This window comes from Conger conger, chromosome 2 (assembly GCF_963514075.1).
Source record: "Conger conger chromosome 2, fConCon1.1, whole genome shotgun sequence".
NCBI classification, from domain to species: domain Eukaryota; kingdom Metazoa; phylum Chordata; class Actinopteri; order Anguilliformes; family Congridae; genus Conger; species Conger conger.
Genome location: NC_083761.1, coordinates 29,375,631 through 29,400,932, shown reverse-complemented (window position 1 = coordinate 29,400,932; position 25,302 = coordinate 29,375,631). Strand labels below are relative to the sequence as shown.

Below are 25,302 nucleotides of genomic sequence, written 5' to 3'. Positions count from 1 at the left end.
CTGCTGGAAGCCTTTGAGGAAGGGGATGGTGCTGAGCAAATAGAAATAGAAAACAGGACTGTCACTCATCACATGTAAAGTTGTGGGAGATGGATTGCAATTCTCCATTACATCCCTAAGCACTGGCTCCAAGTGGGCCCACACAGCTCTCTCATCATGCAGAAGAGATGCGGAGATGGTGGCATAGGACTGTGATCCAGCTGCTGTATAAGCCATACGTGTGGATTGTGGCCTGCTTCTGACTCCCTCCAAAATGAAAAGGTTGCACATCACTATTAAGTTCTCTGAAAAATCCACATGGAGGGCAACTTCATCTTTTCTTAGCCTTTCTTTTAGAGCCCTGCACTCTTTGGCTTGGTACAACCAATTGTAGTGGTGTTTGGCTAGGCTGTCCAGCTTCTGATTTAAATGGTTTAATAGTTCAGCACATGTACCAGTTTGTGCTTCTTTCACAAAATTCCTGTAGGTCTTATGCCCCTCTCACACAGGTTTTCTTATCCATTCATGCCAGGTGACGGTCTCTTCCGCCTGGGGTGTTGCAACTTCTACCTCATTGTAACAGCATTTTACACAGACTCGATACATCGATACATACATGACTTGTTGTTTGGACTGCACACAATTGAGGACAACAGCTGAGATTCTAGCAGTTTTCCGAAGACCTTTCTGCTGCAGTTTTCCAGTCAAGAGTTTGACATTCTCATGGTCTAAGCATGCACACGTGTTCCTGTCTGAAACTTTTGGCTGCGTTACAAAGAAAGGACAATATCGAACATATTGTCTGTAAGACAGCCAGTGGGACTTCAGCATTTCAGAATTATACTGCAGATGGAGTTCAGTCAAGGGTTTAAGTAACACATGCTTGTTGTTTGTTTTTGTTTTTTGTGACCGTATCCTTTCTCCCTGGCAGTAAGCGACTGTTCTCATCTCGACTGAGGAAGTCAACAACTTTTTCTCTGGATGGCCAATTTCTTTTCAAAGCTTCAATTGTTCTCCTTTAGTTGTAGATTTTGCCTTTTGCTTCTCAGACTTTTGTTCCCGTAATCTTTCTAAGCGCTTTTGTAATTTTTCAGAATCTCTTTTGGCAGCTTCCATTTCTTTTTTCATTTTGTGAATTCTACTGCGCAACTTTGCTTTCTCTCTTTGCGCCATTTCATGTTACTGCTTGCTACTCTCTGTGGTGTTGAGGATGCTCTGGGTTGCTGTACATCCACACTGACAATATTGTCTCTATCAATGTTGGGAGAGTTGGGTGGAAGCTCTGCTGGGTGATCTATGGGAGTTCAGGTGTGAAATTCAAAATTTCCACCATAGCCCTTTTCCTTTCCCTATGCTTTCTCTGGTCTTGCTTCCACTGTTGTCTCACTTTTTCCTTTTCTGTTCTAGACAGCTGTCTAATGGGGGGTTTCATAATTTTTCCCTTTCTCTTCCTCCTCTGATAACTATAAAACATGAGAACAAATAAACAGGAATATTCCCCATTTAAAAATCTGAAAAGTCTGACTACTATATAAAAGTAATACCTAAATTAACTGTAATTCAGATTTGCAATATAGTTCATCGATATGTATTACCTCTCTTTTCTTTTTGCAAGATATGCTTCTTCATTTTGAATGCGCTTTCTGTGTCGTCCTGATTTTTCTTTAGTTGATAGTGACATCTAATATTTAAAAAATTAGAATCATGAAAAAGGTTTGAACGTGTATAACATCTTTCATTTAAAATGAATAAACATGTTTTAATGTAATGTAATAGATAATCTTAGAGCTTTAAATAACATTATTTATTTCATATAGTGAGATTCCTTGCAGTTGAGCCACCTGACTTTTGCAACTAATTTCAAATTAAACAGGCTTCTACTTGGATGCCTGTATTAGCTTTTGCCATTGCTATCAAATTCATACATATCATTTAAAAATGTAATAAAGAGTTTTATGATTAAATAACATTTTCCTAGTTTTACACTGGTTGTACCACCTGACATGGAAAGTGTTGCCAGCCTACCTACGAATTAAAAGTAGCTATTTTTATTAATATTTGAGAGAGATCTACAAACCTTTTCACTCAGGTATAACTGTCACTTGGGGTCCTCTTGATGATGCAGTACCCTGCTTACTGTTATTACCTCTTCATTTCATAATAAAAGCTCCATATTGACTGTTGTGCCACCCTGACATTTGAGAACATACAAATGCCAGACAAAAGTTTTTCAATTTTCTCAATAGCTTTAAAACTATTGGTATTTGTAAAATTTGGTTTATTTGAAAGGTTTCAAACATAAAATCCTGACATAGCATTTTATTTTGAATTTATTATCATTAAAATAATATTTTTAATAGTTTTCTCAGTCTGTACCTTTGCTCGAACGGTTGCGCCGCCTGACATTTTGGGGGTTTGAGATGCCAAAACATGAAAAAAAAATATATTATTTGAATGTACTGAATATGTATTCAGAATAAATAGGTTTTATAGAAGGAAGTGATATATGTCATGAATTTATCTAATTATTTTACAAGGAAATAATGCACTCGGACACAGAAATTTGCACGTCATGTCATTGACCCATTTGTAAAATTTGGTTTATTTGAAAGGTTTCAAATATAAAATCATGACATAGCATTTTATTTTGAATTTATTATCATTAAAATACAATTTTTAATAGTTTTCTTAGTTTGTACATTTGCATGGACGGTTGCACCGCCTGACATTTTGGGGGTTTGAGATGCCAAAACATAAAAAAATATATATTATTTGAATGTACTGAATATGTATTCAGACTAAATTCACCATTGTGGTGAATTTTATAGAAGGAAGTGATATATGTCACGAATTTATCGCCTTGGTAGCTAGTTGAAGATGAACTGCCAATGAAACGGCTTATATCCTTAATTTAGTTTTTACCCCTTGGTTTTATTGTGTAAATCTGTCAGTCGGTGAACATCGTATCATGTTTTGGTTGGTCTTGGAAGTGGTGGTCTTGACAATGTGAACTCCATTATCTTACTTTGCAAGCTAGCTAGGTTGTCTTGAATAGTTTAGCTTGAGACCCTCAATCTCTGGTTTGGATATCAAACATGATCTAAAACCTCACTTTGTCCCTCCCGCAAGCTCCCAAGACAGTAAAGCCACAGCCAAAAATGAACATGATCATTGTTTTCTGGTTACCAGATTACCCACTGCAACAGGAAAATGGTCAAAAGGCCAGGGGTTTCTTTCTTTTTTTGCGCTGAGAAACGGAAAAATGAAAGAAAATGGCCCGTTTTTTTATTTTTTATTATTTGTTACCAGCGTAAAAGAAATTGAATGAAAATGAATGATAGGCTACAGGGACCTGTCATACAGCAAAATCTGTTATGGATGTAAATGGATGTCAAACATCTCACCAATGTTGTTAGTTAGCTGGTTAGGGCAAATTGAGAGCTAGATGTGAGCACAGTTAAGAATTAATGTTACTGTTATATTATTTCAAGTGGTAATTTTTCATTAACAATTTTGCAAATCAATGCATAAAACAGATGGAAAATTAAGTCCATCACTCCGGAGTTGTTGGATATATGTTGGATATATAATGTGGAGTAGAGTTCTCACATTATAAACAGGTATGAAAAGAAAAGAGAGAAAGAGCCAAGGGGGGGGGGGGGGGGTACTAAAATGAGCTGATGGCTCTTGTTTGAACCATTGGGTGGCAGCAGAGATGCAGTGTTCTATTCTGCATGGCTCAGTCCCCTTTTCATTGGGCTGTGAATTACATTCAGAGAATGCAGAGACATGCAGAGACAGTCAGTGATTCAACAGCTTGTAGATTATTAGTATTGTATTGGCAATATACTGCTGATGTGTGGTCAAGCTAATTTGAATTGATAGACAATGAGTTACTGAGGCTTTGTTTGCTTATGGAACTGAATGTTGATAAACTATCCTACAATATTTTCTCTAAGGATGGGTGACCAGGAATCATAATAAATTGGCGTCTATCACAGCCACAGTTTTGATGGAGTTAAAATGTATTAGAAAATTAAGTTAATTATTGCTAATTTCAAAGTAATATTTTGCGGAATCTGTCTGAGATTAATTGTAAAATTACCCTGGGGTGTGTAGTTTAATAGCATGCACAGTTTACTGGAAGTCATCTCGGAAGACACAGAAAGTTTTCTTCCAATAGAGCAGAGGCTCAATTCAGTACACGTTCTGTACACAGTTGCATTTGTGATCTTGATGAAATCATTACATGGTTGAATTATTTTACAAGACAAAATTTCTGAAGAACACACATTCATTACATTCAGTACTAACACTGTCATTTAGCATGATAAGCAGTTTGGAACACCATAGAAACTATAAAAGTTATATAATGGACAAGACATAAGATTACATTTTCTTTGTTGTTCCATTGTTGTCTTGTCTCTGGAGTACATTAAAACTTAAAGAATGAGTACGGACCTTGATGCAGGCATCAACTTGTTGCAGTTGCATACAGAAGACCGGGGTTCACGCCTCGGTCCTGCCAAAGCCAATGTTGGTCGGCACATGTGGACGGCAGAATTGGCTTGCCGCTCTGAGTTTGGGGGAAGGGGCTTGGCAGGAGCTGTAGGATCGGCGTATATTCGTCTTGGAGTCACAGTCACGGGAACTTGAGAGATAGATAGACACAGCTTGTAGAAGGTGTATCCTTCTCTTCAAATCCTGAATCTCTGGAATCCCGTGCCGCTGAGCGATGGAGCTGTTGCAGTGTATCCATAGCAACATAGGCAATTGGAACAGATAGGGTACAATTGGCTACCAAATTGGGAGAAAATGGGGGGGAAATCTGAAACGAAAATACAATGTATTTTCTTTTTACTATTATGTTTTATATTTGTATTATTATGTAGGCTACTATTTGGCATAGTATTTTTCAACTACAGTATTGAGACTACTTCCAACTCCCCTCTACACACCCTTTGAGTGGATGAGAAGGTATGATGAATTGACAGGGCATCCCAGCAAGACACACGTCTGTCCCTTTTTTTGTCTTCTTTTTCAGATCACTGTGGATCAACCTCACCAACTGCAAGTATGAGAGCGGTGAGTCTCCCCCATTACCTATTTGTTTGAGTCTTGGCTCAAATAATCTGCTCGAGGGGTGTCTCGGTGGCGCAGCCTGTAGAGCACTGACCGCATGCTCATTGCGAGCCGCGACGTCGACAGTTCGAATCCGACCGTCCGACAATTTGTCGCATGTCTTCCCCTCTCTCTCGCTCCCATTCTTCCTGTCTCTCTGTACTATACTGTCCAATAAAGCTGAAAAAGGCCTAAAAAATATCTTTAAAAAAAAAAATAATAATAATAATCTGCTCGAAAAACACACACACAGACGCATACACAAACATGGAGGAAAAGTCTCATTGTCATCAATAGGCCTTGGAAGTCTGATGTAACCCAGAGCAAAACCTTGTCTTTGTCTATGGATTTCCAGATCAAAGCAAAATTTCTGGGAGTTTCAAATAACCATCTCTGTCACAGTCTTTGATTTAAGCTGCCGCTAAATTTTTGGATGATTTTATCAGGACTGATGGAGCTTTCCAACCAAAATAATTATTTTTCTATCTAAAAGCGAACACTGCTGCCCATGTTATATACATCACCTATATCGGTTCTGTGAGAATGGTTTCCAGGCTAGTCAGAGCTCCTGTTAGCCAGCAAAGAAACTTAAAGAAACCACTCAAATAATGTAAGGCAATTTCTAACGAGAACACCAACAATAACAAAAATAAAATATGTACATCAATATATATTACTGTACGAAGAAGAAACGTGTCATTTATTACAATAACTGATGATAGCCAAAGGCAATGCGCATGAATGGTAACTGAAAATTCAGCTAGATACAGCCCTGTGCATGGTGATGTTATTATGCGACAGGTTGCTAACCACTTAGCCATAGCAATTTGTTTTTTTAGAACATAGCACCTCTGCTATCAGGCCACCCAATTTTTAGGTGACCAAAAGTATTGGAACAGAGAGTATTTAAGTAAATGAAAGTAAATAACACTTAATATTTGGTAGCATATCCCTTGCTTGCAAAAACTGCATTAAGCATTGGATTTAGATCAGGACTTTATGATGGAAAAGTGGCAAAAAAGTGGGTGTGTCAAAACGGTGTGCTCCAGAATTATTGGTACCCTTAATAAAAATTGAGAAAAAAGGCAATAAACAACATGGATAATGATCTTTGGGCCAGATTTACGTACATGAAACTTGCAGTGCAGATTGCCTAGCTCACACACACACTGTGGTTCCAGCCCCGTGTGCCAGTTTGACACATGCAACGCATGTTTACTGGGACAATGCATCATATGTGGGCCTGGAAATCTGGCCCTATGTGTCATGTTCAAACATAAGGGAAAACTATATACTTTGAATTCAATACATTTACTGTCATTTTTCAATGCTTATTTAGTAATATATTTTTTAAGAAAAACACAGATGGCAAAATGATTGGCACCCCTAACAATTATTATCTAATTCAACTTATTTTGTATAGCGCTTTTCACAAAAGACTGTCACAAAGACACTTTACAGAGTGAATTAAACATATCAGCCTCCAATAGCATATGAGGTAAACGACTCCCTTAGGACAAGCCAATTGTCAATTTAGTCAATTTAGAAGACACAGATGCTAATTGACCATCACAAGTCCAGTAATGGGAAAAAAATATATATATATATACAAAAATGGTTAAACATGCCACTTAGCAATTATGAAAAGAGAAGAGCATGAACAAGGCATGTTCTGTAATTTCAAAAAGTGAAACTTTCATATATTCTAGATTCATTACTCATGAAGTGAAATATTTATTGATGATTATGGCTGACAGCTCATGAAAATCAAAAATCCAGTATCTCAAAATATTAGAATATTACATAAGACCAATCAAAAAAAGGATTTCTAATAAGAAATGTCGACCTTCTGAAAAGTATGTTCATTTATGCACTCAATACTTGGTCGGGGCTCTTTTTGCAAAATTACTGCATCAATGCGGTGTGACATGGAGGCAATCAGCCTGTGGCACTTCTGAGGTGTTATGGAAGCCCAGGTTGCTTTGATAGCAGCCTTCAGCTCATCTGTATTGTTGGGTCTGGTGTCTCATCTTCCTCTTGACAATACCCCATAGAGAATCAATGTATTGTAGGTTCAGGTCAGGCGAGTTGGCTGGCCAATCAAGCACAGTAATACCATGGTCAGCAAACCAGTTACTAGTAGTTTTGGCACCGTGGTCAGGTGCCAAGTCCTGCTGGAAAAGGATATCAGCATCTCCATAAAGCTTGTCAGCAGACAAAAGCATGAAGTGCTCTAAAATCTCCTGGTAGACAGCTGCGTTGACTCTGGACTTGATAAAACACAGTGGACAAACATGGCACCCCAAATCATCACTGACTGTGGAAACTTCACCCTGGACTTTAAGCAACTTGGATTCTGTACCTCTCCACTCTTTCTTAAGACTCAGGGACCTTGATTTCCAAATGAAATGCAAAATTTACTTTCATCTGAAAAGAGGACTTTGGACCAGTGAGCAACGGTCCAGTTCTTTTTCTCCTTAGCCCAGGTACGCTTCTGACGTTGTCTCTGGTTCAGGAGTGGCTTGACACTAGGAATGCGACACTTGTAGCCTATTTCCTGGACACACCTGTGCGTGGTGGTTCTTGATGCACTGACTCCAGCCTCAGTCCACTCCTTCTGAAGCTCTCCCAAGTTCTGGAATCGGCTTTGCTTGACAATCCGCTCAAGGCTGCGGTCTTCCCTGTTGCTTGTGAACCTTTTCCTATCACACTTTTCCCTTCCAGTCAACTTTCCATGAATATGCTTTGATACAGCACTCTGCGAACAGCCAGCCCTTTCAGCAATGACCTTCTGTGGCTTACCCTTCTTGTGGAGGGTGTCAAAGAGTCAGCAGTCTTCCCCATGATTGCCCGACCAAGTATTAAGTGCAGTGTTCTGAGGTGCAGCTAGCAGGCACAGCTGGAAACCAGACACCGGCGTCAGATTCCGGGATTTTGGGGTCGCTGGTTTGGATCGGCTCCATTCGATGCGGGGCTGGTTCCTCGCTCTCGCTCTCGCTCGCTCTGGATAGCCACTGCTTGTAGCCGTGACCGCACCTTAAATATCTTCCCCTGCTCATTAGGGAAAAGGGTTGCAGCTGTGTCAGTACTTTTCCACAGGGTTCACTCACGTGTGCTGTCCGGGGTTCTGGACTGCAGGTAGAGGGATTCGGTCTGGCCGGTAGGGTTATCGCTCTCCAGGGTGCTGATCTCTCCATCACCTCTCTGGGGAAGATACACCTTTGCATACCTCTCCCAATGCTTGTGTGGCTGTGTTGCACTCGCCCTTCCGGGGTTTCTCCATCCACGTGGTGCAACATGCAGGAGCAGGGGCGCCACAATATATACACATATATATATATATATATATATATATATATATATAAAAAAAGAGTGCATATTATCCCCACAGACGGTAAGGAAGATGGTGAGGGAGGCCATAAGTAATCCATGGATCGCAGTTTAAGAATTGCAGAGATTGGTTGTGTCTTAAAGTCATCAAGTCTAAATACAAACATAAAATGGCACCTGCATACCAACAAACTCTTTGGGAGGGTGGCACAAAGACAGCCCTTACTGAGCACAATAAACAAAACCAACCATCTGGAGTTTGTCAAACCTCATTGGACTGGAAGAGAGTGCAGTGGTCAGATGAGACCAAAATTATAGAATGTTTTGGCCTTACACACCATTCACATGTTTGGCGGCAAAATGGAATGCATACAAGGAGAAGCACCTCATACCTCCGGTCAAATATGCCAGTGGATCATTGATGTTTTGGAGATGTTTTGCTGCCAGTGGTCCAGGGTTGTAGGTAGACAAAAAGGGGACAATGACTCAAACATACATCAAAATTCATGCATAAATGGTTAAATAAAAACAACCATGTTCTGTAATGGCCATCTCAGTCTCCAGACTTAAATTCCATGAAAAATGGTAAATGGTTGGAATTTATATAGCGCCTTTATCCAAAGCGCTGTACAATTAATGCTTCTCATTCACCCATTCATACACATACTCACACAGCAACGGCGATTGGCTGCCATGCAGGGCGCCGACCAGCTCGTCAGGAGCATTTAGGGGTTAGGTGTCTTACTCAGGGACACTTCGACACAGCCCGGGCGGGGGAATCGAACCGGCAACCCTCCGACTGCCAGACGACTGCTCTTACTGCCTGAGCCATGTCACCCCTATCCCAAGTATATCAATGATTCTGAAAAGTTCTGCATGGAGGAATGGTCAAAAATCCCTCCACATGTGTTCTCAAACCTTATCACAAATTATAGGAAACAACTCATAACTTTTCAAGACTTTGAATGAAAGCATTAACAATTGTTTTCTTATATTTCCAAGAGGTATTTCCAAGAGACAAAAGGTCTCACATTCAGCTTTTGATCTCAAATCTCAAGTATATAGCAGAAATAACCAATTTCACTCTACAGTTCCCATACTTTTGGAGGGTGCTGTTTAGACTGACATTCAATTCAATTGTATTTGCATTGCACTTTTCACGGTAGACTGTCACAAAGACTCTTTACATCGTAAACTGAAGGAAATAAAAATGGGAAATATCAGCCCTAAGCCTCCAAATAGAATATGAGGTAAACGACTCCCTCAGAGGAAAACCCTCAGTGACGAGAAAAAACTCCCCGATGGGAAGAAATCTTGAGAGGAACTCAGCTATAGGGGCATGCCAATCCTCCGCTGGTCTATAGGATAGGTTAAGATGGTAACAGTTCAGGTATTAAGCAAGCAGGTAATCTAGAAAGTCCACAGGATGGATGTGGAGTATGCAGAGTAGAGTAGACATAGTAATTGCTTCAGTGCCCACATGCAGATTGAGGAAGGAATCTAGTCCTCAGGTCTGGTGCATAGTACAGTGTGCTGTAGGGCACATAAAATGAAGGTTCTTGTACAAATAAAGTGCCTCTGTCCATTGATCCAGTGCGACGGGCAGCTCGCAAGTATGGCTTAAGAGAAGCTCCAGAAGGAGAGGAATGGACACTGTACTGGACCGACTGCTCCGTCTCGCTAGACCGCGTCATGGACATGAAGCGCTACCAGGTAGCACAGGAGACCTTCTCTTCTCCACGGCCAGCTAGTGACTTTTCACTGTACGTCTGTAGACTTTGTCAAGGATAGATGTCTGGACCCAGTAGTAGGAGAGACAATGAGATTTTCTTTATATATATATATATATCCCGCTGCAGTTAAATTCAGACTGTATCTACCTTCTAATCTGAAATAAGTAATATGTTATTTGTTAGATGTGAATTCAGTTTTGTGTTCCATGTCCTTTTGAGGTGTTTTAGACTTAATATGTTTTTCCAACAATAGTCTCTGTATTTTCAATAGTTCAAAAGCGATTTTGAATAGCAAACTAAACTAAAAGTGACACAGTAAAGTAAAGGAGATTTATTTAAATGTCATATGCTACCAGGTTTTGCTTTCTGCTTGTAGAAGATCAACCATTTCCCAGGAATGAGTGAGATTTGCAGGAAAGACCTGCTGGCCAGAAACATGAACCGGATGCTAAAGCTGTTTCCAAAGGAGTACAACATCTTCCCCCGGACCTGGTGTCTCCCAGCAGAGTAAGTACAGAGAGAAAGCATAACTACATTGCCCTGCACATCGTGTCCTCACATTAATGTAAGGCCGTAGAAATTTGACTTCACTTTTTTTTTCATGACTCATTAGTGTTCTTTGCTTTTTAGACTGCATATGCCATGCTTTGTGTGGCCATGCAGTGTTTGCTTTCTTGATTACTTGAGTGGGCATGGCAGACCATCCTCCCCTTGTGCAGCTATTTTCAAGATTTGTTGCTTTAAGAACAGCAATATTGCTGAATCCAGTAAAAATTAATAAAATAGGACCCCCCACTGGTGCTCCCACTTTCACTTTTTGTCTTCTTGATTCTTATAAGTTGATGCGATTGACATCAATCAACCATCAAACAGAACTCCTTTTCTAGCTGAATAAAGAGTGCTAAAATCCCAGCCACTGAAAGTGACTGGACCTCGGAGTTTTCTTGAAAGAATGTGTTTTGCATATCTGTTGATTGTAAAAAAAATAATAATAATAAAATGAAATAAAATGTTTTTAAATGTTATCCCCAGATTTATGATATTGTTAAAAGAGAAATTGATGAAGTGTGCTGACATCATCAATCTCTCACTAGCCAACAATGGTTATCTTTCTGTTGTGCTGTTTTGTAACTATATCTTAAATTTGAGGATAACATTTCAAAAATATATACAATCAACTGATGTGTGAAACACGCCGTTTGGAGAAAGTGGTTTGGTTGTGTAATTTCTTGTTCTTGAGAAGATATCATTTTGAAGTTTTTCTCAATGGGAATTCCCATGACTCAATGTTTTGAGCAGGACTTCAACACTTTATTAGTGTTATGCAGGGGTTTTGCTAATTAAAACCAACAGTTCTGAACTCAACCAACAATTTTGAATGTAGCATTTTAAGAATGCACCATACTTTTATTTATTTGTTTTCTGCTTGAAAAATGTAGACTCCTGTGTTAATGCAACCTCTATAGAACAACTTAATTGTCATAATGACTGTTGTTGAAGTAAACATGTCACTTGTCGGCAACTGTCCAATTTCAATTAATGTACTTGACAATTAACCTTTTTGATGAAATTATTTAATGTATTTTTATGGATCCCCATCTGGAGAGGTCCAAAGAGTGGGGCTCTGCTATACCAGAGTATTGGGGTTGCCAGCCATCTAAAACCATATTTTTACAACTGATCTGATTTTTTCCAGCTTGCACACCTCACTTCTGGAAATAAAATACTTTTAACTAGTAATCAAATTTGTATGGCCTAATAATTTTGTAATGTAACTTCAACTTCATTCCTCAATGCTCACTAGGAAATCTTCTGGCCCATCATGGGCCTGTGATCTGCTTCTGACTTCATTTGAGCACTGTTGTCCTCTGAAGCTATACTTTGGGTGGCTTCACTGCCAGTTTGCAGAATGAAAGGCCGTGGTCACACCCGCTAATTTTTGGTCTTCAGAAGGGATAGAAGATCAAAAGGCCAATAATAGGTTGTCCGTATTTACGACTGGGCCTTCAAAATTGGGGAGAGTTATCTACATTATGTTTTGTACCTTGGAACTAATTTCATTTTTCCCCTCAAGGGTTGATGTCATGCAACAGCTCTTCCTATGGTCTATGCTTTTCATGCTATTTTTTAATACTGAAGTATCATTAACATCAGAAAAAGGAGATGCCTGAATGTAATAAGAAGAAATAAGTTGAAATTGCCACCCTTCCCTGTACAATACACAAAGCACCTCTTCTAAATTGAATTTAATCGGTAGAATCGTTCCAGTAAAGTTTGTAAAACATTGTTAACAGAGACTTAACTTTCAAATGAGAGGAAATTTGAATACAAGAGGATCATGCTTTCTCTCCCTTTTTTGTCAGTTATAGTGACTTCCAGACTTATGCCAGGGCCAAAAAACACAAGTCATACATCTGCAAGCCAGACTCTGGCTGCCAGGGCCGTGGCATCTTTATCACCAAGTCCAACAGAGATATTCGGCCTGGAGAGCACATGATCTGTCAAGTGTACATCTCTAGGGTGAGACTCTGCCACATGGCAAGATGCTGTCTGACTGCAACCAGTGTTCCACTCACTCATTCAGTCACTCACTCCCTGACTGACCACTGACATCCTCGTGACACCCATACAAACCAATCTTCTGACATGCACAGTTCTCCATCGACTTACCTCTGGCAGGCCCAACTACATTACATTACATCCCATTACATTTTATTTAGCAGACGCTTTTATCCAAAATGAGGTACAAAATAGTGCATGTCAAGGTCATACAACAAACAGCTGAACATGCCAGATAAGGTACAATTCATATAGGATTGGTTATAAAGCCATGAACATATATCCATAAGGTAGAGAGGCAAAGTCTAACTACCATATCAACTACAACTTGGTACAAAAGTCCTGGATTTAGTTATGAAATACAAGGGTCTTCAGACTGCAGCAGAAAATGGGCCTTTCTTATAAGGATGGGGAGGTCATTTCACCACTGGGGAGCTATGGCAGAGGCCTGTGGTAGCAGAGTGGAGTGGTCAAGTTGGTGTGTAGGGCTGAATTATGTCCTGTTGGTAGGGGGGGCTGTCTTGTTGGTGCAGCATAGGCTAGAGTCAGAACTTTGAATCTGATCCTAGCAGCAACTAGCCGTGGAGTGAGTTGATTCGCAATGTTCTGGATGAGCTGTAGTGGCTGGATGGCGTAGGCTGGCAGATTTGCAAGTAGTGAGTTATAATCTAGTCAAGGGATTACCGTAGATGGATCAAGTATAGATCTAGTCAGGAGATTACCACTTCAACCTTTAGAAAGTAGTGATACTGGTCGATAGTTCCAAACATCATAGGGGTCTAACATCTAAGGATGGTTTCTTAAGGAGTGGGGTAACACCAGTTTGTGTTGCCCCACTGGCAAGGGAGCCATTACCACACAAACCAGTTTGTGTTACCCCACTGGCAAGGGAGCCATTAATAATAGAGGACAGATAAGGATACCAGCCACCTCAAAGTGGGATGCAAGTGACGTGCCACGTACTCACAAATGACAGACTAGTCCTGACACATGCAATATAGCTCCCAGTCATCCATTCACCCACTCATCTAACCCTGATAAATTAAAACTCATGTAGTTATCCACTCACATTTACTGTACCCATACTGTACAATTGCCATGCTTTCACTGACACCACCACTTCCAGTTCCAGTGAGAATACACAAGTGTACTCACCAATTCCAAAGGCATCACATTGAAAATGTATTGTCAAAACGAGAAAAAGGCAAAAAAGAAATTACCCTGCTTCCAGTCAATGCAGTTGAATTCTTGTTGCTATTCCCCCCCATTAAAAACTAACAACTTTATTCCCCAGCCTTTCATCATTGATGGTTTCAAGTTCGACCTGCGAATCTATGTGCTGGTGACATCCTGTGACCCCTTCCGCATCTTCTTGTATGATGAAGGGCTGGCACGGTTCTGCACTACCCAATACAACGAGCCAACGAACAGCAACATGGTGAGGGGGTAGGAAGAAGACCACTTACCCAGAACCAGCACACGCACAGTCATCAAATGCTCACTATAAAGTGTGACACCCTGGCACAGAGTAGGCTGTCAGGAAGTTACAGAAATAAATCAGGAATTTGAAATCTACCAGGTAGCCAGGCTCCTTGATTGCTATTGTGGCTAGACTCAACTGATTAAACCCAGCCTAGCTTATCTGTCAGAACATGTATACACTGCTGTGAAAATAGTATTTTCCCCCTTCCCGATTTCCTCAACTATTTTCGCACTGAATGGTTTCACATCTTTAGAAAAAATAGAATATTGGACAAAGGGAACCTGAGTAAACACAAAACACATTTTTGAAATTATATTTTGATAACTTTATTATTTTATCAAATACCTTATACCTTATATAATTTATACTTTTTAAATTATAGTTTATAGTTACTTCTGACCAGACATGGTTCAGGATAAAAGAACTGTCTAATCTAATGGTCTTCTTATCATAGTTAGAAAGGAAGCTCCACACCTGCAGTTGGTGCCAGAGACCATTGATTAATGCAAAGCCAGTCATCATTTGTAGAATGCAACCGGGAGTGGGCAATGGGCATCCACCACAGACAAAGGTGGCTAAATTCCATTAGCGTCAAGAGCAAACATCTGATTGGCACTGGCAGTTTAGGTTTGTTTGTAATACTGTAAACCTATTCTCTGCTGTCATTTGTTCAATGGTAGAAAAGGTTAAAACTTCTTTAAGTTAAAACATTGCCAGATTCCATTGCAATGAAACAAAAACTTTAAGGAGTGGATTCAGTTAGGCTAATGTAATGTGGGAGACCTCACAACATCTCCAAAGACAATTCTGTTGACTGATAACTATTAATTTAAAAGACTTCTGCCATTTGACAACATTTGCAAAGCATTATTTGATTGTTTTGACTCTCGCTACAGTATAAGCCGACATAAGCTTGTCAGCCTGTTAATGTTGGAGAGACTACATTACATTACATTACATTACAAGGCATTTAGCAGAAGCTCCAGAGCAATGTACAATGAAGTGCAGAACAACAAGATTAGTCATTTGGATGACTTTCTATTGTTTGCATGTTACCGCTGTATTTGCCCAAGCTGATAACTTCCCAGTCTAAAGGTGACACTAGTGACTGGATTGCAAAGATTTGCTCTGTACAGTCCCCCAGACAGGCTAATGACAAGTGTCAATGAAGTATAGTGTTGAAGTAATGTAAACAAAGCTGGCTAATGGCAGCTAACGTTAGATTCAAGAGAAGTCTGAAACTTCATACTACACAATGAGTTAATAGATGAGAGTGAATTTCTGTAATTTTAAGTGATACTCCTTACCAGTAGGTAGCCAGAATCTTGACTTGTCTAGAGAAGTGGACATCTAGATTGAGAGCCATTTTGACATGCACAGATTATATCCCAATAATGTTTGATAATTTTTTTCATGAACACAGTAACCAGAATTCTAAGCAGGTTAGTGATTTTTCACGCCCAGACAGCCTTTTAAATAAACCTGAGTGAAACAACCAATATGTGCGTTGCTGGGGCTTTTCGATGTTATTGACAAATTGAGACATTAAGGGTACAATGTATTCAAAAAGGCTCACTGACGTGTTAACTCACCCTCTGCCTGTGTTTATAGTTCAAAATATACAATTGACTGCCCGACACTCTGTACCAAAACATTGTATAACTGTACAATAATTAAAGCTCATTGGTTAAAAATTGTTTCTAATTGCCACAGCCAATGGCATTTCAACGTCAGCATGTTTACAGAGAAGGGGGAGGGATAAACAGTGTTGTGGTTTGAAGGTGTTTGTTGCTGCTATTCCTCTCTTGACCGTTAGAAGTCAGAAATTACCTATTGTACCTTTAAATCAGTTTACATTAAAGGTTCAATAGGTAATATCAGACATCTAATGGTCAAGAGAGGAATTGCAGCAACAAAAACCCTCAAACCACCATAGAACCAACCAATGAGCTTGAATTATTGCACAACTATACAATGTACAGTGTCTGTCCGTGAACTGCATATTTAAAAACCCAAATTTAAATACAGGAAGAGGGTGAGTCTTTTTCAATGATAGGAACGGATTTACAATGGTCTTGTAACAATGTTTTAACACTTACCTATTGTACCTTTTTCAAACAGTTTTTTTTATGTTTCATTTGTAGTAGCTCACAATCAATTATTTTACGGCATGTACATTAAATGTTATATTTATTTGATCAATTATAAGTTTTAAAACCTTAAAAACATGTATGGGGAAAGATTCCAATGTTTCTCAAAGCTGACTGATTTAACCTGCTTTCACATGATCAGTGTCAAAGCGCTCGACATGGTGTGAAGCCATTAGATTTCTATGGAGGGAGCATTGATGCTCGACTTGGCAGCAACGCTAAGCCTGGCATAGCGCGCAGCTAAAAATAAAGCCAAGTTAAGAACCATCTTGGTTAAAATATTTTAAACATTGACCTTGTTTGAATGCTTTCCTAGCATGTCCTATCACCATCACGGCTTTGTATCAAGCAGGCAGATGTAGGAACACAGAGCCCTGGCAAAACCTAAGGCTTTATAACTCCAAACTGAGCAACACAGAGACTTGAATAATGGATTAAATGAAGCGAGAGCAAGATACTTGTACCATTAACAATACAATCTTAAAGGGTAAGCACCACAAAATGACTAGGCACACAGATATTAGACCAATTATTGTTATTATAGAGGTTGTAAGAGGTATAAAATGAATTGTTGTTAGTGTAGCTAAAATGATCGCTGCTGATGGAAATACCCAGAGTCACTAAGGAAAATTACTTCTCTGATGCGCGATGTCTGGAACACACGCAGGTCTGTTGTATAGCTTCAGGTTTCAAATATGACAGAAATTGACTGCATTGAAATATTTTATTCTGAACCTGCTAGACCCCCATCAGTCTGGCTTCAGATCGGGCCACTCGACAGAGACTGCGCTCCTCTCCGTCAGTGAGTCACTTCATGCCGCACGAGCAGCCTCCCTCTCCTCTATCCTCATTCTTCTAGATCTCTCTGCTGCCTTCGACACTGTGGATCACTCCATCCTCCTGTCTGCCCTGTCAGCAACGGGCATCTGTGGCACAGCCCTGGACTGGATTGAGTCCTACCTCTCTGGTCGCTCCTTCCAGGTTGCCTGGGCTGGTTCGGTATCGACACCTCGGCCCCTCGCCACAGGAGTTCCCCAGGGCTCAGTCCTTGGCCCACTTCTTTTTTCTCTCTACACTCGCTCCCTTGGCCCTGTGATCACTGCACATGGGCTATCCTACCACTGCTATGCGGACGATACCCAACTCTTCGTCTCGTTCCCGCCGTCTGATACGCAGGTTTCAGCCCGTATCTCTGCTTGCCTGAGGGACATCCAGAGCTGGATGGACAACCACCATCTAAAGCTCAACCCAGGTAAAACTGAAATGATATTCATCCCTGCTAATACCTCTCCCCATCTGGATCTCTCCATTTCTCTCGGGGATACCACACTCACGCCGTCACCCAGTGCAAGGAACCTCGGCGTGGTGATGGACAGCAGACTGTCCCTTTCCGAGAACATTGCGGCGGTGACCCGGTCTTGCAGGTTCTTCCTATACAACATACGGAGAATCCGCCCCTTTCTCACCCCCTACTCGACCCAGCTCCTGGTCCAAGCGATGGTTCTGTCCCGCCTGGACTACTGCAATTCCCTCTTGGCTGGCCTCCCAGCGTCCGCCATCAGACCCCTCCAACTCATCCAGAATGCAGCAGCTCGTCTGGTCTTCAACCTTCCCAAATACTCACACGTCACCCCCCTGCTTACTTCCCTCCACTGGCTGCCTGTCATGGCTCGCATCAAATTCAAAACATTGGTGCTAGCCTTCCAAGCAGTTAAAGGGTCTTCCCCAGCTTATCTGCAAAAAATCATCAGACCCTACACCCCTGCCAGACCTCTTCGTTCAGCCTCCACAGGCCGCTTGGCACCTCCCCCTCTCAGAACCTCCACCTCACGCTCACGACTACTGTCTGTTCTGGCTCCACGGTGGTGGAACGAACTCCCCGTTGAGGTCAGAACTATAGAATATCTCCCCACCTTCAAGCGCAAGCTGAAGACGCACCTCTTCAAGCAGCACCTCTCCCTCCCTGTGAACCTTAATTGTTGTCTCTGTGACTTGCCTTGTGTATCGGTATTTTTAGTTGGCTAGGTAAGCAGTGTTTGGATAGTTAACTTTGGTGACTTTTGCTCTTGTTTGTTTGTTTGTTCAAAAAAAAAAAAAAAAAAAAAAAAAAAACCCTTGTCCTTATCTTTGTTGTACAGGTAGCAGTTGAAATTGTACTTACCTCTAGGGTCTTTCAGCGAACTTATCCCTGGTTATGGGTATGCACTTTGTTGTACGTCGCTCTGGATAAGAGCGTCTGCCAAATGCCAATAATGTAATGTAATGTAATGAATAAAATGAAATTTTCAATAACCTTGATGGCTCGGATTCTGATGAGTCAAAAGAAGACATAATCTGTGATCCTGATACGGCAATTCATACGTTCAGGTTTGAGCCAGAGGTAACGTTACATGGATCAGAATTAGAGGAGCCCCAAGTCCATATTGGCAATACCGACTGGTCAACCTTTTATTTTCACTAATATCATCTCTGCTTGTGTTGCCACGCTGTCTAATTATGGTATTCACTATATAACTATGACAGTCCTATGAAGTACTGTAACAATTCTATGATGGCATAGGCAACGGGACACCTCAAGTGTATGGCAAGCTAACGTTAGCTTATAGTTAGCTACTGACAATAGCCATCTCGTTGATTCGTCAACTATTCAGCATTTCAGGCATGTTTGATAAGTGTAACTAAGTGTGTCACTGTAAGATTCTTGCATAACTTTACCCTACAACTCCAATGTTTGCATCTAACATTACATTTAAGAAATATCATACCCCAAACATAAGGCTATGAGTAACTGGAGGCTAGTTGGCTAATGGTGTGGTTGCATATACTTGGGTTTCCAGGTAAAGCTATCAAACTAAAATAATAAAGGCAAAGTAAACCAATACGTGAGCGGTCACTTTTCAGCTTTGCTTGCAGCTCGGTCAGCATGGTCAGCTCGAACAGCTCTCTCTCATACGGAGACTGTTCCCCGGTCTTAGCCGCTTACTGTGGAAAGAAGCACACCTTATAAACTGGACTGATTCGTAACGTAGTAAGTTGTGTGCCTACTTACTACTTAACCAGTAGGGGTGGCCCGTGGATTGCCCTGTTTCCTTCCCGCATTCAGCTTCACTGACTCACCCCTGAAATTTGGGCTGATGTAACTGACCAGTCACTCCTTCCCATCCACCTCCTGGGACAACATCGCCCTCAGTCCTCTTTCCGAGGCATCGTCCGCAGCAGAAAAGGTTTCGAGAAAGAGGACCACCACACAAGCACGTTTTTATTTTCAGAAATGCCTCCCTTTAGAGTGAAGTCAGTCAAGGGACTAGAGAGACTGGACAAATCCATGATAAACCAGCAATAGTAATTTGCTAGGCCCAGGAATGAGCGTCACTTGTTTTTTGTTCAAATTGTTCAAAATGGCCACGGTTTTATTGACCAGAGGACTGACTCGCCTCTGCCCCAAGAGGAACCCCAGATACCGCACTTCTCTCTCTCCAATTGCACACTTCCGTGGGTTTGCAGTTAGGCCCTCCCTTTGCAGAGTCTTCAGGACAGCTTGCAAATGCTGCATATGTCTCTTCCAGTCGTTACTATGGATAATGTAAAACAGATAGGCAGTGGCATATGCAGCATGCGGTCTTAAGAACATCAGTATCCAGTGTCTGATGGACTTCTTAAACCTGCAAGGAAAGCTGCACTCACAAGGCCAAATTGCATGTGAACATTTGCTCCTGGCTCAAGAACGTCAGAGAAAGTAATGTGAATTGCGAACATTCAAACCGGGAGACAAAGTCCTAGTGTTTCTCCCGTCCTATGCAGCATTTGCTAGCCATCCTGAACACTCTGCAAAGGATGAGGCTCACTGCAAACCCAGGGAAGTGTGCCACTGGACGAAGGGGAGTAGATTAACTGGGGTTCATCTTGGGGCCAGGGCGAGTCAGTACTCTGGTCAATAAAACTGCAAGCATTTCGGCGTGTCTCCAACCCATGTCCAAAAAGCACTGGGGGCAGTGTTGTCCCAGGAGGTGGATGAGTAGGAGCCCTACTTAGCTGCAAGCTGAGCCCCAGGGAGAATCAGTACAGTACCATCAAGTAGGAATGTCTCAACATAAAATGGTCTGTACTGACCCTCCGGCACTACCTCTTAGGGAAACAGTTTTTCCTCTATTCAGATCATGCCCCGCTCCAGTGGCTCCAGTGGATGAAGGACACCAACACCAGGATTACCCGGTGGTATCTAGCCCTCCAGCTATTCCACTTCTGGGTAATCCATCGGCCGGGGGGGTGGGGACAGTCGGACCACTGTCTGAGAGAGGGTTGTTGGTAGTGGTAGAGCTGGCTACCGGGCTGAAAGGCTACAGTTTTGTTTGATTTATCTTGTCTTTGGGCTGCGCCATTTAAACAACCAGGCAATTCTCATGATTGGGCATGGGACACAAGCTCAGGCTTGATCATCCTGTAGCTGGCCACCTTTGATGAGGGCGTCTAGTGTTGAAAGGCCGAAACACCCCCTGATTCAAAGGTACACTACTGAGGATGTGTCCCCAAATTTACATCCTTCCCATGTCTGAGATACAGCTCCCATGCCACTCTCAACTTCAAGGCAAACCTCATGTGAATACCATCCATTGGCACAATGGACAGTTTACCATCACGTGCCGTGTTTCATGATTCTGAGTATCCGGACTCGTCTGGTGACCGCTGTGAAAGGACAGCTGACAACATAGGAAAGTCTGTGTGACAGCTTGGAGAGACAGCTGACTGGAGGGATAGACCCCACTGGGGCTGTCATGGGCTAGCTACCCATGGAGGCAGTCTCTGACGCTGCTTCAGTTTGTTGGAGACACCCGCCAAGTGCTACAGAAAGTAAACAAAGGAACATACCCCTAGAGCCTGCGAGAGCGGGGGCGCAAGATGGCTCGACGATTGACAACACGGTTACAGACCCAGGAACGGGCATGACTACGAGCAAGAACACGGCACATGAGACAACCACAGCAGCAGCAGGACACTCACTTCAGGTGTGCACCTGTGGCTGTTCGAAAATAACATCATTCAGGGGGTTGAGGACCCACCAAGGAAAGAGAGGGTGCTTGAGAGAGCAGAGACAAGGGCCTCGCATTGACCAGTACTTCTTATGAAGCAACCAGTCAAATCAGTCGATTGAAGCACAGCGACGGGGACAAAAACCAAAGTTCGCAGAGCATCAGCACCCCTGTCACTGAGGAGGATAATACAAGCACAGAAATGCCGGTGGAGGAACCCATCCAACCACAGAGACCTCCAAAGGAGGAAAAGATCAAAGGGCACAGACCGAGTGTGAAGTGGCCCAAAGCTGTTGAAAAGAGGGAGTGGGAAACAGTCAACAACGACCTGACAAAGATCCTGGAGCAACAAGTGGGCACAGCAGAGAAAAAGCTGGAAAGGATGGGTGACATCATTTACCATTACGGAGAAGAGCGCTTTGGAGTGAACATAAGGAGAAGTGACAAAGCAACACCAGCACCAGCCAAATCCAGGAGGCAGCAAGAGATCGAAAGTCTGGTCAGAGAGATAAGGCAGCTGAGAAAGCAGTGGAAGAAGGTCTCTGATGCAGAGAGAGATGGTCTCATGCTACTCCAGGGGGACATCAAATGTCGGTTGGCAACCTTGCGAAGAGCAGAGAACTTGAGGAAACTTCGCAAGAGGAAGGAACACACAAGAACACGGTTCTATAAAAACCCCTTCAAGTTCGTCAATGACCTTTTCACTAAGGAAAAAAGCGGAACTCTGAAAATTCCAAAGCAGGAACTGGAAGAGCATCTGGAAAAGGTCCACCATGACACGAAAAGGCATGAACAGCTAGTTATCCCACATGACATCCCACCTACCCAACCTCCTGAATTCAACCTGGAGACTGGTCCTCCAAAATCGAAGGAAGTAGAGAATACAGTACGACGCGCAAGATCAGCATCAGCCCCTGGGCCGAATGGTACCGTATAAGCTCTACAAGAATGCACCAGACGTTCTACGCTATATTTGGAGGTTCATGAGGATAGTGTGGCAGAAGGGAGTAATACCTAAGGCGTGGCGAAGGGCTGGAGGTGTGCTAATTCCCAAGGAGAAGGATGCGACAGACATCAGTCAATTCCAGCCAATCTGCCTTCTCAACGTTGAGGGGAAAATCTTTTTCAGCGTGATAGCACAGAGGCTGTCCACCTACCTGGAGAAGAACAATTACGTTGATACATCCGTACAGAAGGCTGGCATTCCTGGGTTCTCTGGTTGCTTGGAGCATACCAGTATGATCTGGCACCAGATCCAAGCACCGAAGAAGGACAAAAGAGACCTCCATGTCATCTTCCTTGACCTAGCCAATGCCTTTGGATCAGTTCCCCATAACCTCCTCTGGGAATCCTTCAACTTCTTCCACATTCCATCATCCGTCACGAGTCTGGTAAAAGCCTACTTCGAAGACCTGCAATTGTGCTTTACAACAGCCGACTTTGCAACATCATGGCAGCGCGTAGAAGTAGGCATCATGGCAGGCTGTACAATCTCACCCTTGGCCTTCACAATGGCCATGGAGGTCATCATCAGGGCCTCAAGATGGGTGGTGGGGGGTGAGCGAACTAAGAACGGGATCCGCCTTCCACCTATCCGAGAATACATGGATGACATGACCACTCTGACCACTACTGCAGCATGCACTAGGCGGCTACTTGCAAAACTGCAGGAGAAGTGGGCCCGGATGAAACTCAAGCCGAACAAGTCACAAAGCATCTCAATAGTCAAGGGAGAGCTTAAAAACGTGAAGTTCTGCATTGGTGACGACCCAATACCAACAGTGTCTGAGCAACCTGTCAGAAGCCTGGGCAGATGGTATAACGCAAGCCTCAGGGACAAAGACCAAGTGCAGCAACTAAGGCAGGACATCACCAATAGTCTGGAAAACATAAACAAGACCCTACTGCCAGGGAAGCTCAAGCTCTGGTGCCTGCAATTTGGACTTCTCCCTCGGGTAATGTGGCCACTCAGTATCTACAAGGTCCCAATAACAACTGTGGAGAAGATGGAGCGAACCATGACTTCTTACATGAAGAAATAGCTTGGGGTCCCACACTGTCTGACTAACATCAGCCTCTACGGCAAAGGGGTCCTTGAACTGCCATTCACGAGCCTCACAGAAGAGTACAAGTGCTCTAAAGTAAGACTCCAGATGACTTTGAAGGACTTCAGAAACCAGACCATCAGCAATGCTGCACCACCCCTGTTAACTAGACGGAAATGGACACCATCCGATGCGGTGCAGCATGCTACGTCAGCCCTGAGGCACAACGACATCGTGGGGCATGTCCAGCTGGGAAGAGGAGGCTTTGGCTTTGCAGTAAACCAACTTGGCGTAAGGCCTCAACATCAGAGAGGAGGAAAATAGTGGTCGAGGAAGTACACCGTCGGGAGGAGGCTGAAAGAAGCGCAAAGGCCGTCTCTCTTGCCAAGCAGGGACAATGGATGAGGTGGGAAGGCCTGGAGAGGAGAAAGATCAGCTGGAGGGAGCTCTGGGAAATGGAGGCAAGCAACATCAGCTTCATCATCAGAGCTACCTATGATGTGCTCCCATCTCCAAAAAACCTCCACCAGTGGTATGACGAGGACACAACCTGTGCTCTCTGCCCATCTCCAGCAACTCTCAAACACATCTTGACCAGTTGTAAGACCAGCCTCACACAAGGCCGCTACACCTGGAGGCACAACCAGGTCCTTAAGAGTCTGGCAGCAGCTCTTGAGAGCAAGAGGAATACCACCAACTCCTTGCCCCTGAGAGCAACCAATTCCATCATGGCACCATCATTCATCCGAGCCCAACCATCCCCCTACCAAACCAGAAGCTGGACAGCTAGCCATGGCCCGGGATTGGAAGATGCTAGGCGATATAGGCCAGCAACTGATCTTTCCACCTGAGATTGCAGCCACCACCCTTAGGCCAGACTTGGTACTCTGGTCCCCTTCACTGAAGTCTGTTTACATCACAGAGCTCACAGTCCCATGGGAGAATTCAACCGAAGAGGCCTATGAGCGCAAGAAACTGCGCTACACAGAACTAGCAGCGGATGCTCAACAACGAGGATGGAATGCGAAAGTCTATCCGGTTGAAGTGGGATGCAGAGGTTTTGTGGCTGCTTCCACCATCAGGCTGCTGAAGGACCTTGGAATCCATGGACAGGCTCTGCGACAGACAATTAGATCAGTCTCTGAAGCGGCCGAAAGAAACAGCCAGTGGATATGGATCAAGCGGAAGGACCTTTACTGGGCTCAAAGAACACCAACATGACCTGCTCACTAATCCCCCCCACCCCACCCCCCACTTGAGAACCCAGGTCAGAACCCTCCAGGAGGAGAGTGAACAAGGTATGCGGTCAGCTTTAGGCTTGACTCAGGGAAGAGGACGCCCCCTGCCTTGCATAGTCCTGTGGGCTGCGCCATTTAAACAACCAGGCAATTCTCATGATTGGGCATGGGACACAAGCTCAGGCTTGATCATCCTGTAGCTGGCAACCTTTGATGAGGGTGTCTAGTGTTGAAAGGCCAAAACACCCCCTGATTCAAAGGTACACTACTGAGGATGTGTCCCGAAATTTACATCCTTCCCATGTCTGAGATACAGCTCCCATGCCACTCTCAACTTCAAGGCAAACCTCATGTGAATACCATCCATTGGCACAATGGACAGTTTACCATCACGTCCCATGTTTCATGATTCTTTGTTATTTTGCCTTTATTATTTTTACCTGGAAGGGCAAAGACTTTATGTGTATTTTGTAAGTGAACACTCTCGCTGCTTCATAAACAACGCTGGTGCAATCCGGAATTTCCGTATCCCCTTGTGTCCTGCTCTTCTTTCCTCCCAGGGGTGTGTCACGGCTTGTGACAGTCCAATAAACCCCTATACAATTGCCCCTTGTGATGCTTTAAGATTAAACATTGA

General features: G+C 42.8%; 1 protein-coding gene across 2 annotated transcripts in view; it reads left to right on the top strand.

Annotated features, from left to right (window-relative positions):
* ttll6 (tubulin tyrosine ligase-like family, member 6) overlaps positions 1-25,302 on the top strand; it is an 80,091-nt gene that overhangs the window by 24,455 nt on the left and 30,334 nt on the right. For both annotated transcript variants that reach the window (XM_061229449.1, XM_061229440.1), the window contains exons 3-7: positions 5,024-5,064; positions 10,025-10,143; positions 10,540-10,670; positions 12,527-12,683; positions 14,017-14,160. In XM_061229449.1, the coding sequence (XP_061085433.1) occupies positions 5,024-5,064; positions 10,025-10,143; positions 10,540-10,670; positions 12,527-12,683; positions 14,017-14,160 (592 nt within the window). The remainder of the gene's footprint in view (positions 1-5,023; positions 5,065-10,024; positions 10,144-10,539; positions 10,671-12,526; positions 12,684-14,016; positions 14,161-25,302) is intronic.